Raw genomic sequence first — 17,929 nt, forward strand, 5'->3', positions numbered from 1 at the left:
AACTATAGCGTTTTATTTTTCTTTAAAAAAAAAAAACAGGAGAAAAACAATTAGACTAAAGATATAAAATTATCTTATATAGACACTTATGGGAGGATTTCTTGACTATGATAGAGCTCAACTAAAACAAGAAACTCCCAAGAGCCTGACTTGCTTACCTGGTTGAATTTTGCCTTTCAAGGGCAAAAAATTAAACAAGAAGTTGTACAACAATTTTGACTCAAGAAGACTTTGATAGGACCTATCATAAGGATCATTTCAGCAATTGAAAGTTTCTATCTATCATAGTTTTCAAGATATTGGCTGAAAACTGTAAAAAAAAAAAAAAAAAAAAACCCTCATTTTTCCCCTGTCAAGGGCAATAACTCTTACAAGGTGTCATCTGACAACTTTCATCCCTGAAGACTTTTGTAGTCCTAATAATAAGGATCCTTTCAGCTATTGAAAGAATTTGGCTAAGCCTAACTGTTTTGGAGTTATATGCGAAAAACTACTGTCTGACCCCTATGTTCTATTTTTAGTAATGTTTTTCGATGGATCAAAAATCCCCTCATCATTTCTATGCAGGATACCCAAAGAAACATTCTCACCAAGTTTGGTTTCAATTGGTCAAGTAGTGTCAGAGAAGATTTTTGAAAGAAATAACATTAAAAATATCAAAACACATTGAAAAAGGGCAATAACTCCAACATGGTTGAATGGATTAATATAAAAATCTGACTGCAGATAGATCTCATCGTGCTAAACCCTTTAACCACAGTCAGAATTTATCTAAACCTAATGGTTTTGGAGATATATGCAAAAAACTACTATCTGACCTCTATGTTCTATTTTTAGTAACAATGGCCATGTTTTTCAATGAATTATAAATCTCCACATCAGCTCTATGCAGGATACCCAATGGAACATTCATACTAAGTTTGGTTCCAATTGGTCAAGTAGTGTCAGAGGAGAAGAGTTTTGAAAAATTGTTAACAATGACAACGACGGACAACAGACGCGAATTGACAGCAATACCTCACATAGCCTTTGACCAGGTAAGCTAAAAATGACGGTTCAGCTGCATTCCATCAAAAAATACCTATAACATGTTCTAGAGTAGTGAAAAAACAGGATTGGTAGGGTATTTTTAAAATGAATTTTTTTTTCTCTAGCTAACTAGTGAATTTTAGTAGCTGTCCACATAAAAATCGTGCGTAATTATAATTATGTTATCCATTGAAAAAAAATGTTTTTGATGAAAGTTACATTTTATCAATGGAATTGGACAAACAATCTTTTATATAAAGCCTTCCACTAAAAGATTTATTACAGTATGTTCGGCAAAATGAAGTGTAATCTCCCTTTAAAAGGAAATTATTGTGTATTACAGTTTTTGTTTTTTGTTTTTTTTTTTCAGTCATAAGAGGGAAAACTAAATTGAAATATTGTTGAATTTTTCTTTCTTGAATTCAAAATATTCTTAACAACATATCAAAATAAAGATATGCGATCTTTTGATGCCTGATTTTTGATTGACAGTTTTTCACTATTCAGCGAAGTACTAAAATTTGAAATGTGCTTCAGAAAATATCATCAAGTCTAATCATTTAAAAAACAAAATAGCACATATATGTCAACATTTCATAAAGTTAAAGAAGGAGGAGTACTCCTATAAAATTTTTTGAGGTAGAAATTGCTTGTACCTAGGCACAGGAATGAAACAGTCCAATAACAAGTGTATATGTCATACCCAGAAGAGTAACAAAAAAGTGACAGCATCAACAGGTTACCAGTAGTTAACTTGTATGGCCTGGGTGCAACAAAATTTATAAAATACTTAATCTAATCAAAGTATTGGGATTATAAAACATCACTTACAACAAATTATGTTTACAATATTTCAAGTTTTTTGTGGCACTGGGGCCCTTAATAACTTATAACTTAACAATACATATTACTGTAAAAGTACTTTCATACATGGACACATAATTTTTCATGGTTAGTCAGCAATTCATTTGATTGTAAAGTTATAACTTAGTGGATTTTGGAAGAACATGTAGATTTTTAACATAAAGTTTTTATTTCAATTTTTGAACAAACCATGAAAAATATGAACACTAACAGTTATTTCATAGTATTCATTTATTCAGAGTTTGATTTCTAATAATCTTTGGCTGATTTTGAAAATGATGTAGTCACCATGGGGTATTCACTGAATGAAGACATTTCATTTTCAGAGTAATCTCCATCTATGTTGTTCTTGGCACTTTTTGATTTCTTAAAAACTTTCTTCCTTTTCTGTTTTTCCTTCCTGGTACACAGTTTACAAATAAAAATGATGTTGATTATTGCACTGGCTCCAGCAAAAATGCTTATACAAATTAGACTGATAGTGACGGACCTGAAAAATAACAGGTATGAGATAAATGAACTTTTTATCTAACACTGCCATAAAAAAAAAAAAAAAGAGCAATACAATGTAAATGATCCCAATTGTAACCCTGTAATCATAATCTTAGATGTATGACCTAGGCCAATTGTAACCCTGTAATCATAAGATAAGATGTATTGCCTTGCCCAACTGTAACCCTGTAATCCTGATCTTAGATACAAGGCCTTGCCCAACACTAATCCTGAAATCATGACCATAGATGTATGGCCTTGCCCAACTATAACCCTGTAATCATAATATAAGATGTATTGCCATGCCCAACTGTAACCATGTAATCATGATCTTAGATATATGGCCTTGCCCAACAGTAACCCTGTAATCATGATTTTAGATGTATGGCTTTGCCCAATCATGATCACAGAGGTATGGCCTTGTCCAACTATAACCCTGTAATCATGATCATAGATGTATGGCCTCGGTCAACTATAACCCTGTAATCACAATATAAGATGTATAGCCATGCCCAACTGTAAGCCTGTAATCATGATCTTTGATGTATGGCCTTGAAAATGTATTGGCAGTTAACTTATCCAGAGGACAACAACTGTACAGCTTAGATAAATGTTGAAGGATATTGATTATGAGTATCCATAAGGCTGGTGGACAGTACAGTTCTATATCCCTTTGCAACTTTATTGGAAAGGGGTAATTAAGCATATGTTGTCCATTTATCTCTGTTATTTTCAAATTATAAGGTAATTCTTATAACATCCTTAATATTTGTATTAAATAAACAAAAAATAAACAATAATTATGAAAACTAAAGGGAGAGTCCATAAAGACAACAAGTCAAAATGGACACATAAAAAACTTTACAAATCAATTCAGCTGCATCTGATTTTACTCAAGTGCCTTCATGGATAAAGAACTCTTTTTGGTGATTTTTCATGTACATGCCTTTTTGTTTTGTGTATTTATAATGCCAACAGACAAGCAAGGAGAAGATTTGAAATCATAATTCAATAATCCACTGAATTTTTATAAGTGGTGGTTTGTACAATTTTTTTAACTGTTGACAGACAAGACGTTGCCCTGTGACTTTCCACTCTTTGATGGTTGGATGGTGTTTTACTTTTGCATTTCATTCATGTAATCAAAGTAAGATGACTCAGTATTAAATCACCATATCTTTGGCAGATTTGGAAAGGATGTGGGGTAAGTATTAAATGACCTCATCTTTGGCAGATTTGGAAAGGATGTGGGGTAAGTATTAAATGACCACATCTTTGGCAGGTTTGGAAAGGATGTGGGGTAAGTATTAAATGACCACATCTTTGGCAGATTTGGAAAGGATGTGGGGTAAGTATTAAATGACCACATCTTTGGCAGATTTGGAAAGGATGTGGGGTAAGTATTAAATGACCATTTACCCAATATTTGTGTTTCAACATTCAATGAAAAGATTAAAAGAGATTTGATTTGAGGTGTGGACCTTTTTTATTAAGGTGGAAGGGGTGGTCTTTGTTCATATGTAAACATTGTTTAATATAATAACATTCATAAACCATATTCTGTAAGCTGAGATCAAAGTATGCAAGTAATATACAACATGTACTTCTTGAACTTCCCATGATTACAGGTGACTATTATGTTTATTTTGGTACAGAGAAATTCACACAAAAAATTCATCAGACCTATAAGGTACTCATCTGAATTCATAACAAACTCAGGAACTCACCTAAATTCATGGACCTATCAGACACTAACCTAAATTCATCAGACCTATCAGGTACTCACATGAATTCATCAGACTTATCAGGCACTCACCTGAGTTCATCAGATCTATCAGGGACTAATCTGAATTCATCAGGCCGATCAGATACTTACCTGAGGTCACCTGAATTCATCAGACTGATCAGATACATTACTGAGTTCATCAGACATATCAGACACTCACTTGAATTCATTATACCTATCAGACACTCACCTGAGTTTATCAGACCTATTTGTCACACACTTGAATTCATCAGACATATCAGACACTCACCTGAATTCATCAGACCTATCAGGTACTCACATAAATTCATCAGATCTATCAGGGACACATCTGAATTCATCAGACCTATTTGTCACTCACCTGAAGTCATCAGACCTATTTGTCACTCACCTGAATTCATTAGACCTATCAGACACTCACCTGAGTTTATCAGACAAATCAGACACTCACCTGAATTCATTAGACCTATCAGACACTCACCTGAATTCATCAGACATATAAGACACTCACCTGAATTCATCAGACTGATCAGATATGTACCTGAGTTCATCAGACATATCAGACACTCACCTGAATTCATTAGTCCTATCAAACAGTCACTTGAATTCATCAGAACTATCAGACACTCACCTGAATTCATCAGACATATAAGACACTCACCTGAATTCATTAGACCTATCAAACAGTCACTTGAATTCATCAGAACTATCAGACACTCACCTGAGTTTATCAGACATATCAGACACTCACCTGAATTCATTAGACCTATCAAACAGTCACTTGAATTCATCAGAACTATCAGACACTCACCTGAGTTTATCAGACATATCAGACACTCACCTGAATTCATTAGACCTATCAGGGACTAGATGCTGCCTTTTAATCTGCTGCTTTGCATAGCATGTTCCAACTGTTATCATGCAATGGAAAAAATGTACAAAATTAGCCAGCTAAAACATTTCAGTTTTCAGTTTATTTAATAAAATTAATTAATTTTTTTTATATATACCAAAACTTACAACAGACGTGCATATGTACCAAAAACTTACTGTATTTTTAACCTAGACTTCTTGTCATGTAATAAGTTTTGGTACATATGATAGTTGTAAAGGAATAAGGTCAAGTATATAAGTTGATATACTCCAAGCATTGAATACTATCATACATAACTATTTCAAAATTATAATGTTTATTATAAAAAGCAAAACATTCCACCTTACCAGTGCTCCATGAAAAAAAAAACTCTATCATTAAAGAATCAAGAAAATTCAATGTCTAAATTTGATAAGACTGATCAAAGAGTAAAGACTCCAAATCTTCAGCCTAAGACATTTCAGAGGTCCAAAATTACTTACAAGAGTAGAAGGGTTTGGACTTTCAATAGTCCAAAAATCCTCAATTAAATGTCAATGAATGCAGTTGTAGATATCAATTTAAAATTTAAAAAAGGTCTTAGGTCAGAAATTGAGGGTCCCAGACCTCAGACAACAACCAACTTGAACCCTTGCCAATTTGAACCCTTTCTTAATACCCAAAGTATCCTTAATTCATTTTACCTTGCATATAGTTGTTAGTTAACTTAGAAAAATCACAGCTTCCTGTTTCAGGATGGCATGGACATCCATCAGAACACATGCACACACTCAAGCAATGGTTACCATAGAAACCTATTGCACAATCTGGAATAAAATATAACACAATTTAAACTACAACATGTGTTCTTTCAGTATTTTCAATTGGTTCCTGATAATATTGTTTTACAAGTCTCCATGTTTTATTATTAGAATTTGACTCAGTTATTGGTATTATTGTTTAAAAAAAAACATGGATAGTGAAAAAAAAAGTGAAGATTACACTAAATCTTGTTTGTGGACTTTTGTTGGGGCTCAATAAGCCTATCAATAAAAGTCATCATACCCACAGAATACTTGGATATCTATTGTTAACTATCAGATTACCATTTTGACAGAGGTCGCCAGTAAAACCTGGTTTGCATTGACATTTCCCACTGACTGGATCACAAGCACCAAAGGAACCCGAAGAACAGGAACACTGTTGTACACAATCTTTCCCATAGTACCCTGCAGGACAGGAAACACTACAGCTATCACCCTTCCTACCAGCATTACATTGACAACCATCTGTAAAATAAATACAAGACATGATTTGATTGTGGTTAAGAATTTACCTAAATACTGTCCAACCTTAGTAGATCAAACATACTGAACCAGATCATTTAATTATATATAAGTTCATTGCAGTTTGAGAAAGTGAAGTTTGAAATATTCTGGATTTTTTATTTCTGGCACAAGTTTTACTTTGTTGTCAGATATTGCTTACCTCCTAAAAAGTTTTGGTTAGTTTTTAGATACTTTTCATTTGCCTTTCAAAGGCTTTTATGATTTGTAGACAATGTTTAATTTTAAAATATTATAGTTTAGGGTTAATATCATTTCATTAAATTTTCTTTGACTTTTTAATTATGTCAACTTTGGGACATTCTCAAATTCAAGCTGACAAAATGACTGATGAGTTTGAATTAACAAGGGTTATTTAGACCAATATGTTGTTCAAGTCATCCAAATCAAAGTAAACAGAATAGAACATTCTTTCAAGATTCTTATTTTTATCATTTTTGAGTGGCTTATGAAAATGAAAAAACAATTAAAAAATTAAAGCTTGCCAAATCATAATCAACAAATCTTTGAAATTTCAACAATAAAATGAAATAAATATTGAATAAAACTATAAATCAAAACTGTATTACCACTACGAGTTCGTTTCTAAACCACTTGCTTAGTACAATGTACTTACATTTTGATGACATTTGCTTTTTGCATTGGAAGTGAAACTACATTCATCCTAAGTTAACTACTTCAGAGAAAAAGATAAACATTTTTATATGGCAAACTTTTGTGGACTATGTATTTTGGATGTCAATAATATCAATAATTATTTTGTATCAAGCGTACAGTGAAAACTGTGTAAACTGAACCCAAAGAAAACCGAATTTCACTCTTAACCAAACTAATTTCAAAGTTCAGTAGAATTTCCTATTCAAACTGTAGTACTTTTACCTTTCTAAACCAAATCCTGTAAATTCTGAATTCAGAACTAATCTGTAACACTGCCCTTAATTGACCAGTATAAACCAACCCCTGCCTATCGAAGCTTAATTATTTCATTAACTGATCATTGACACCTATGAAGCAAAATTATAACTTGGGCCGATTGATCACTCACCTGTAATTAATGAATTGTCAACAGGTAAGTACATTGTGGGTGAATGAATTCGCTCATTAAAACATCAATTAAAAGTTAATAGTTTGTAAAATTGATTTTAATTCATCTATATTGTCATGAGGAGTATCATAAATTTGAAATATTTTTTTAATCTCAGATGTGTGCACTTGATTGATTACACATGCTTTATTCATTTTTATGTCTACCTTACAATACGGTTAAAATAACATTTCAATCTTTTAATTTCCTCTCCTTACTTGTCTTATCCCTTATCTTTTGCCAATTCAAATCATAATAAAGTGGCTGGAAAATCTATTTACTTTTCTACCGTAACACATGTACCTGTTCGTCATAATAGTATATTATAATCTTTTGTGAACTTCTGGTATAATTGGCAGACTAATTTTTCTAAATAAATTGTCAATAAAATCTTCATAAAAGCATCTTAAGTTTGACTTTATCATAATATTATAAACAAAACACACAAATCATGGTCTATTTGCAGTACAAAATTACTGCCAGTTACCCCTTTAAGACCTTGAAGAAGACAAAACCTGTTTGGTTGTAAGTGACACTGTCTAAACTGAACGAAACCTTAAGTCCCCTTGCTGTTCAGTTTGGGCAAGTTTCACTGTATAAATATGACATATAATAATTCAATTCTTGATAACAATAAATCACAAATTGAACATGTGGTTAAATGTTTTACATTTTGATTAATCAGTAACATTTTTTAAAATCAATAGTAAACCTTAAATATCAATAAAAGGGGAATAAATTCCAAAACAACTGGAAATATCATAACTTCTACTGGCATATCATATTGAAGATTGAAGTAATTATATTATATAATGAGAGAATCCCACCTTTTGTGCAAATACCATGTTGTGAGCAATCATGAGGACAATTCAAATGATCACAATGTGGTCCTGTCCAGAACTTATTACAAATACACTTCCCATTCCTACATATCCCATGGCCAGAACAATCAAAGGGAGAGCACTCTGCTTCGTGTACACACAATATTGTTGATACATTCCTAGCACAGTTGAATTTTTTGTCATAGGTACTAAAATGAAAATGCAAAAGTGGCACTACTGATAAATTCTGATACATATCACTCAATTTATCCTTCAACTTTATCACATATAAATAACTATAACTGCAACAAATATTCATGCTTAACAAATAATTTCATATGACCAATTAATGTTCATTAGGAATATCATCTGATCTTCTTAGTTTGCCATAAATATGTTAGTCTTTATGACCTGCTTAAGTGTTGAGTAAAGAAAGACATTAAACAAGAAATTTCATATTTTTTTTTTATTAAATGGTAAATGATATGCAGTCCCAGTTAATCATTAGCATCCCAAATTTTAATTGCCTTTTCATATTTTTCATCTGAAATTCAGTTAATTACATGTACTTTTAACTGACTCAAAATATAAGATTTAGTAAGTGCATTTAATTATTGAATAAAAACAGAAGGTTCTCACACAATTTCTCAAAATAAAAACTTTAAAAACCTTTTTATATATTATAATAATCATGTCTTTCCTAAGTGGAGCATAGCAGAAGTAGGGCACAGACATTAAATTTTAAAAATGATTTTTCCATCCACATTTTAACGGTGTAAGTACTATTCTTCTATCCAACATCTAGGCATTTTGCTATGAATTTCTGAGAAAAAAAGGAATGTTATAATTGTTCAAGATTGATTAACTGTTTGATTGTTGGTGTGTAACGCCCCAACAGCAATATTTCAGCTAAATCCTAGCGATGAACATCAAATGGATGATAAAATGAACATAAAATGATGATGAAATGAAAAATTGGATGGGACACAAGGATAATAGTGTCAACGAGTTTAAATTGTCACTGGAAATTGGGAGAGATGGATAAGGCCACGCAATTTAGCCTCCTGTGGCCAAGGCTCCTTCTTCTAATGAATGCCACAGCAGTGTTCTTTAACGTGCGAGGAATGTGGCTTTTTTCCCAACACGGTGCATCACTTTGGCCTGTGGTCAGGTCTTCCATATTATGGTCTGCCGAACCCAGTATGTAGCATGCTGGGGTTACCCCACTCCACCACTTGAGGCACACAACCCAGTTGCTCTGAGCAGTGTTCTGAGCACTATTTAGTTACCTTTTATGACAAACTTATCACTGCTGTGGGCCTATTCATTTGACATCTAGACCTGCAACGCTAATTCTTCAAGAGTCACAAAAAGGTATTTAAAAAAAAACAATAATTAGACCTCCTACTGAGTGAAGACAGCCGTTGTCTAATAAACAGAATTAGCTAAAGGCAAAAAAAAACATCTCAATTTTTAGTTGTCCAACATGTTTTAGACCTGACTGATGAAAGCAAACCAAAGAACTGAAGTCAAATAAACAACATGAACAGTAAAAATTAAATTTATTCTAAACTTTAGAGTTGAAGGATCATGTTACATGATATACTTTTCATAAAATATGCCTTGCTTCATAAAAACAAGTCTTACCATGTATCTGTGGGATAGTTAACCAAAGTATTATATATCACATTTGTAGTTGATCCTCCGCCATCAAGGTTTATAGCATTCACAAAACCATACTCTAGTAAAACATCAGCCAATTCATATAAAGTCATTCTGAAAAGGAATCCAATGAAAAAAATTCAAAATCAAGATAAAATAATTAAACAAGTGATTTGTCTGGTGTGATCCCTTTGGCCCTTTAGAGAGGGTGGCAGGAATTATCATGTAATCTGGTTAATTTCAAAATCAGACCAACAAAAAATAAGTTAAAATTTTTTTTTTTGGTATTGCCTAATTTTGGTACCCATTTAACTCCAAAACAATAATTGATAACTCCATCCCTAAAATACTTTTTTAAACAGAATTTCGAAAAGAAACACATTGACATCTGAATCATAAAAACCAGGTTAGCATTTAAATTTTTCTATCATTTCTTATAACATAACATCTATTTTTCCCCTTAGGGCCCCCCACTTTCAAAGGCGGTGGGGTAATAACAAAACAAAAAAACTATAGGGCCTTCTGCCATGGCACTAGAAATAATTTGTTAAAATTTCAAAGATCCAATACGTTTGGCTTAAGCTATCAGAAATAAATAAAAGTTAATAGACACCAAAGACAATGCAGACGACATCATAATACCATTATACACTCATAAACCTTTTTTACGGCCATATAAAAAACCTGCACTGTGCAAAATATAAAAATATGCAGAAGGGTGGAATTTTTGGGACATTCTAAACTCTACAAATGGGTAGGAAACTGCGATAAAAACTTTCATCAAGACAAATAAAAGGTTAAAAAAAAACTACCAGGAAAATTAATTCTTTATTTAATGTTTAAATAACCTATGTGTAGACAAAAAGAATGAGTAAAGTGTTCAGAACTAGGTTGTGTATGTTGAAAAGAAAGAATTACCCATTACTATGTGTCTTTCCGTCAACTTGGAACAACACAACATGTCCATCTTTGTCACTTCCAACAACAGTTCTTGCTGACAAGACATTGGCAAATTGGTCCAGGGTTCCTAAACATTAAACCAAATGCATAAAGGAAAAAAAAGTCTACAGGGTATTGACTTATCACTAAGCCCTTCTGTAACAAAACTTGTTTATACAAAAATAGTGCTAAATAATAAATTAAACAACTTACACGTTTTTAACCAACCCCGTTTTAAAACTGGATTTCCACTTCAATTTTACCTTAACATTTTAGTCACAATAACTATATCATACTGTAAGGAATGCTATAGATTACAAATTGTTTAAGTTTATTGGACACTAAAAAAATGGGAATTAGAATTGGTGTTTATAAATGATATATATACAGGCAAAATTATTCATACAATTTTCACTTGAATTGAGAAAATTAACTTTCACGTGAAATTCAGGTTAATCGAGCCTTCATGTGAAATTCACATGAATTGTCCACATGAAAGTTGTGTTAAGAGAATTTTACATGAAAATCATGCTAATTTCATGTGAAGGCTAGATTAACATGAATTTCAAGTGAAAAATGTTTGCTTATAAGTACCTACAGTAGATTAGAATCCCACTTCTAAACAAGGACAGGTTTGATAGGGGAATTTTTGAAAATAGAAAAAAGTTTTTATTTAAAATATAAATAATATATTAGATAACAACATTTCTGGTCGACCTTTCATTACCCAAACAACCGACCCAATTTCATCAAGTTAAAATCCATAAACAAACAAATTAAAAAGCTAGACAGCATTCCATCAACAACTGAAGATTAAGTAAATTTGGTCAATATTGCTTATTTCTTGATGTCATACTATAAAAAGAACTGACAACCTTTTTTTTTTTGGAGGATATAAAAGCTCCATGTATAAGTTTTCAGAGCTCTGTGATGTAAATTGACAAATATGTTACTAGAAGATGTGAACAAAATTGATAAAGTCTTTCATCGTAAAATATCATTTAACATAAAAACACCTTAAAATTGTCAATGTTAACAATAAATAACCAAATACAACCCCATGTTGGTGATATATATATATATATAGTTCTTACCAGTTTCCTGTGTATCTTGACATTCTATCTTTAAGCTCTCCTGTATATGATTCTTCCCATCTCTTATGATCCAGATCACCCCACCAACCAACTGTTGAAACTGCTCTGCGACTAGATCTATCTCAGATAAATAACTGTAAAGCAAATCATATCATCAGTAATAAAAAACATACAATATTCCTCTTCCTGTAACAAGACCAATACAAGATAGGACCTGTGACACTGTTATATATATTTTTCAGCACATTAGTAATTTCAAGAAGTACATAAACACTAAGCAAGTTAAAAAAACTACAGTGTGGGTTACAAATTTCCTACAGTAATGTACTAATGATTGTATACACTGCTGAAAAAAGTTCAACATGCTAAAAATACAGGAAAAAAATCATCAAACTTTTCTATAATAGGATGTGCATATCTTAAATAAGAATGATTTTAATACTTTTTGAGTTACAAATTACACAAAGTAGGTACCCTAAGAGTGGCAGATGAATGCACATAAGAATGGACAGAGTCAAGTCACCATTGCTGACACAATAACTTGACCTGTATCCCATGGTCAAAGTGAATTTAAAGGCTAAGGCCATAATAACTGACAGTTTTTTTTAACTTGAAAGATTGAGTCCAAAAGATCAAACAGGAGTTCAATGGTAGTTGGGCACATTGGTATAATGTAGGGCAGATTTTTATCTAGAGAGCCATTTTAATCAGCCAGAAGATTTAATATCAAGATTTGTATTGAAATCACTTTATTTTAAATCAGTATCATTTATTTGCCACTAAACAATGATAAAAATCTCATTAAAGAAATATAGTACAGCATATATAACAAACAATTAATTACTCCAATGGTAGAAATAGGGTAATCCTTAACTAATACCACTAATAATGGTAGAAATAAGGTAATCCTTAAATAATACCACTAATAATGGTAGAAATAGGGTAATCCTTAAATAATACCACTAATAATGGTAGAAATAGGGTAATCCTTAAATAATACCACTAATAATGGTAGAAATAGGGTAATCCTTAAATAATACCACTAATAATGGTAGAAATAGGGTAATCCTTAAATAATACCACTAATAATGGTAGAAATAAGGTAATCCTTAAATAATACCACTAATAATTGTATAATACCATTATATATCATAACTGTTTGAGTTGATATGATTTTCATTTATCAGCGGCTGATCCAGGGGTTGATCTGACCACCCCTTTATCAAATCTCTTTTTTTTTTCAAGGTGTCATTTTCTCAAAGTACAGTAGTAATTATTTAACTAATATTTGACTGGATTGCAATATCTTGGGGTGTAAAAATGGCAGTATTGGGATCATTATGGTTTACCTGGTATTCAACTGTCAAAACAGCCTCTAGACAATTACTTTTAAGGTCATCAAAGTTCCAAAAGCAAGTTAAAGCAGGATATCTTATAAGTATTTTATTAAAAAAAAGTCCCAATTTTCTAATTTAGCAGAAGTCAAGGACATTCATTTGTCCATAGCATCACTTTCAAAAGATATTAAACCATCTTAACAACAACTGACGATTCCTGCTAAATATGATGTTGGTACCTTTGCAAACAACAACTCAGCAATGAACAAAAATACCAACTTTTACTGGGGATTTCCATAGTAGACTTTCACCAAAATCCTTGCTTTATAAGAACCCTTTCATTCTGAACCATAAATAAATTTGAATTTCTTGTTCCTAAGTATGGGTCTCCTTGAGAAAACCTCAGTGTTCAGAAGGAAATGTTGGCTTCATATGCCTACCTTCTTAAATTTATTGCTCTTACACAAAACACAAATTTTGAAGAAAGAATTTAAGGCACTCAGTTGTCTTGTTGTGATGGAAACTATTTCAAATGATATCAGACATTAGTTTCATTCAGAATTGTCAACTTTCCTTTCATGTGGCAACATCCCTTCAGCACCTGCGTAAGGACTCCATAGTCTATGGAGTGTTCATATATCAACTCAACTTATATGTTATGCCCCAGCTTGCAGACTTTTTGTATTGTGCTAGACTTCTAACAAATAGGCTTCTGGAACAGGGTTATGTTGCTACAAGATTTAAGTCATCACTGCAGAAGTTTTATGGTCATCATGAACCCGTGGATCGTTACAGTGTATCCATCTGTGCCATGAAAACTGATTTGTTAAATATGTCATAGTTTTCCTTTCCTCTTTCAACTACCCTGGACTAACCTTTTTATGAGTGACTCGGCGGGTGTTTCTAGAAAAGCAGAGGGTGCTTACCCTACCGGTGCACCTGGTCCATGCTCCCAATTTTTAGTGGAGTCCAAGTTGCTCATTTGCTTTTGTTACTTCGCATGTATTATTTTATTTACTTTACATTCTTTGTTGCGTATATCTGTTTTCCATGCCTGATCTTTATCCCAAGATTACATTCTTTTGATTACTGCTACAACCTTTTATTCCTTAAGCAAACACAAAAAATGTAAAAATTGAAAGAAAAGTAGTTAAACCCTGCTTTTTGTTGTTAAATGTGTCGATTTATATTGAAATCAAAACTTGTTTTCACAAGTTTATATTATAGATGACACATTAACACACATTTAGTGGAAACTCAACTTATGCAATGACGCAGGAATGAAAAAAAAAGCCTACTGACATTCATTTGAAACCACCCTCAATTTTTTTTCTGGTCCACCACTGTTTATAGAATGTTATGGATTGGGTAAAAACAATCTAAATGTAACCACATACATGTACTTGTCCGTGTCTTAGGAAATTATTAAAAATATTGATTCCTTTAAATCATACAGTGTAAAACTTGACAGTTACTGTTTCTATCGCGATCATTTATAGAACACTTCATTCTCTAGATATTTAATCTTGAATAAAATCTGTTTGACATTACCCAAAGAACAGATGCCCATCTTTAGTTATACCGAAGTGTGCATTCTGCACTCCACCTGAATCCATAACAATTCTGCCATTGGATATCACATTACCTACAAAAATATTTCAAATAAGTTTTTTTCAAATACATGTATGTAAAAAAGTTTCTTAAAAAGTCTACTCTAGGTTGTTTTCATTTAAATAACTGCTTATTGTGGACATACATACAAGGAGACAAATACATGTATTTTGGACAGGTAACTGACAATCTAAATAAATAACACACATTATTGAAAATGTAAGAAGCAGGTGTCCCGAAGAACAATTATAGGTTCATTTTTGACTAACACACCAAAGTACCACTAACTTCAAAACATGCAGGATATTTAATTTGTAATTTCACTTGTTATATACATACAGGCTTTTAAGGATTGTCAATTCCAAAAGTTCGGCGAATAAAGAGTCATTTTAGCAATGATTGAAATACATTTACATTTTACCTAAACAAGATCCATTGTGAGTATTGAAAAATCCAGCATTGATGGCAACTAAACAATTTTTCTGCAATGCTGACTCTGCAACAGTAACTCTTATTTGGTCATTACAACCACCCCTCTCCTTTGGTTCTAACACAGATAATGTTCTTAATGGGTAGCTAATTTTTGTCAGACGAATGTGAGTGAAACGTTGGTTGTAAATAAATCCCACTGGTTTAATCACATGACGAGTTTCAATGAAAGGCTGCTCTATATCAGTACTTTCCGCCCCGTGAGCATATTGTTTAGAATTGGTTACATTTCCATAACTAATGTGCTGACAATCTCTGGTATGTCGATGACTGTGAACTTTAGTTTGATGACTTGTAAAGTATTGGGCAATCAGCTGGTCATGATCATCCAAGTCTTCAATATATTCAGCTTGAACTGTAATGCTAAAAATCAAGAAGACTTACATGATGTACTGTCAAGTTCATTGTAAACTAGTATATAGTTAATTCATTTTCTTATCCCAAGTCAAAGGTCATTAAAAAAAATACAAAAATATGGAACAATTGGGAAAAGTTTCCTGTTACAGACATGAATTTACAAGGTCTACAATCAAGCAGAAATTGGCAAAATCGAAGTAAATATACAGTAAAAAAGAATCGTAATGGTAAAATCCAGATTTGAAATAGTGGAATTCTGCTAAAAAGTGGAAAAAAATCAAGTCTCCTGTTAGTGCAAGAAACACAGACAAAAAAATGCATGTGAATTGGGTGAAAAATAATCATGTCAAAACATTTTTCTCAGTTTACAAGTACCAGTGATTTTCCTGCTATATTTGGGAAGGGCCTTGGACCATACAATTTGAAAAAAAAAAGATGCATAAATTTATCATATATACATGGGGACAAGAACTTTTTAAAGCATTTCAAAATAACTATATTAAGTGCAACTCTGAAGAATAAGATAGACTGCATTAGTGCAATGCAATCACCTCAGTATGTGAAGATTAAGAATAACTGCCAAAACACCTCAAACAATCAGAGATTTGCAAATAAAAATTTTGATACAAAAACCAAAAATATCCAGATAGTGTTTTAAGTCACAACTGGGAATTGGACAGCTAAAATTTGTGAATTTTTAAACATATTTCTCTAAGGGAATGGGGCTGATATTCTGACAAAAAATAAGGGTAGGAAAATCACTGAGTAGTATTGTTTTTTATTACAATGTTAAGCTAAGAAAAAGAACCTCTGGTAACCAATATATCACATATTTGTTCCTTATTTTGTTATAGTTGTGAGAGTAATGTTCAAAAGTCTAAAAGTTGTAGAAGCATATTGGTAAATTACAAAAAAGAAACAAAAACAGTTCTGGACGTATATCAAAAACATAATACGGTCTTTTTCATTTCATATATCTTCTGGCATATGACTCCTTGAACTCAAAATATATATAGATCCCATCCTACCTAATATTAAAATACTATGAGCAAATTCTTCTTAAAAAGTCCTTTTTCATATTCCAGACTATAATTGTTTTTTTTTTTTATAATTGTAAGCAAGGGAAATAACTTTCAAACCCAAAAGACTGGTTTACTATCCAAATGAATTGCAGTAGACTGGTCCTGTTCATCATGGGACATAAATTAGGCAGATGCTAATGCTATTAATATTATAATATTTGGTAGAGGTGTATTGATCTTATCCCTCTGACAGGTAATAAGGATGGAGCTCAGGGACTTTCTACATATATAAATCTATCCTCTGTCAAAACATGTATGGCTCAAAATCTTTCTGTTACAAATCTGTAAGACATGATGTATTATGTAAGTGATGTATGCAGTTTGGATGTGATTGTTTGAACTCTAACCCAGATATGTACATCATGTGATATAGAATGTTTCACATATTGTCATTGGAGGAGACATCTGTTATAGCAGCATTAAGTTCAAATAGCTATGTCCCTTAAAGGCAGGCAAAACCATAATATGGCATTCCGTTACCTGCACTAGTGGAATACTCATTTACTCGGAGTTTTAATTTGATGTGGTTTTACCGTACCAATTACTGGAATAGAACTGCCCATCCTGACCCACTGCCACAGGCACTTGTTTGGGAATGTTTCCTTTAAAAAACGTTAACCCCCATGGCCATTCTCTTCCCTTTACGCATGTTTGTGCAAATAAAGTATTGTATTGTATTGAAGTGTATTGTACAGTAAAAGGAAACCGTAAAAAAATTATAAGAAACAAGTGTGTCCCGTGACCTAACCTGTACTGGAATTCAGTGTATTGAGGTGTTTTCTGATTTGGCCACCCAGTGGGACAATGAATCCCAAAAGGGATTATCTTACAACCATTCACTTAAGCATACATGATACAGCAAGTGATTGCTGTCCAATAATATTACCAATAAGGGCATTCCCCAAGCAATGTTCTACACAGTAAATAACCCTAAAACAAATACCTAGCAATCGCCGTGATAAAGAAAATCAAACAACTCCGCATGTCTTGATTCTGTTATCATTTTGGTGACAAACAACTATCTCAACTTCCACATCACTTTTTCCGTCATCTGCTTGTCCCTTCGGAATTTTCCTTAGAGTGTGATTCCGAACGGCGGAAGAG

General features: G+C 32.4%; 1 protein-coding gene across 1 annotated transcript; it reads right to left on the reverse strand.

Moving 5' to 3' along the window:
• Nucleotides 1-1,372: 1,372 nt before the first annotated feature.
• LOC148615749 (N-acetylglucosamine-1-phosphodiester alpha-N-acetylglucosaminidase-like) lies at nucleotides 1,373-17,925 on the reverse strand. Its single transcript, XM_088582294.1, has 11 exons — nucleotides 17,769-17,925; nucleotides 15,319-15,749; nucleotides 14,838-14,931; nucleotides 11,950-12,083; nucleotides 10,835-10,943; nucleotides 9,902-10,030; nucleotides 8,261-8,463; nucleotides 6,110-6,292; nucleotides 5,708-5,830; nucleotides 4,992-5,061; nucleotides 1,373-2,383 (listed from the first exon to the last, which is right to left on the reverse strand). Exons 1-11 carry the CDS (start codon nucleotides 17,807-17,809, stop codon nucleotides 2,143-2,145), a joined length of 1,758 nt encoding a protein of 585 aa, XP_088438420.1. The 5' UTR covers nucleotides 17,810-17,925; the 3' UTR covers nucleotides 1,373-2,142.
• Between the last annotated feature and the right edge of the window lie 4 nt (nucleotides 17,926-17,929).

The sequence above is a fragment of the Perna viridis genome, chromosome 5 (assembly GCF_037379345.1).
Source record: "Perna viridis isolate PV_CMFRI_1.1 ecotype Kerala chromosome 5, ASM3737934v1, whole genome shotgun sequence".
In the NCBI taxonomy this organism is placed as follows: domain Eukaryota; kingdom Metazoa; phylum Mollusca; class Bivalvia; order Mytilida; family Mytilidae; genus Perna; species Perna viridis.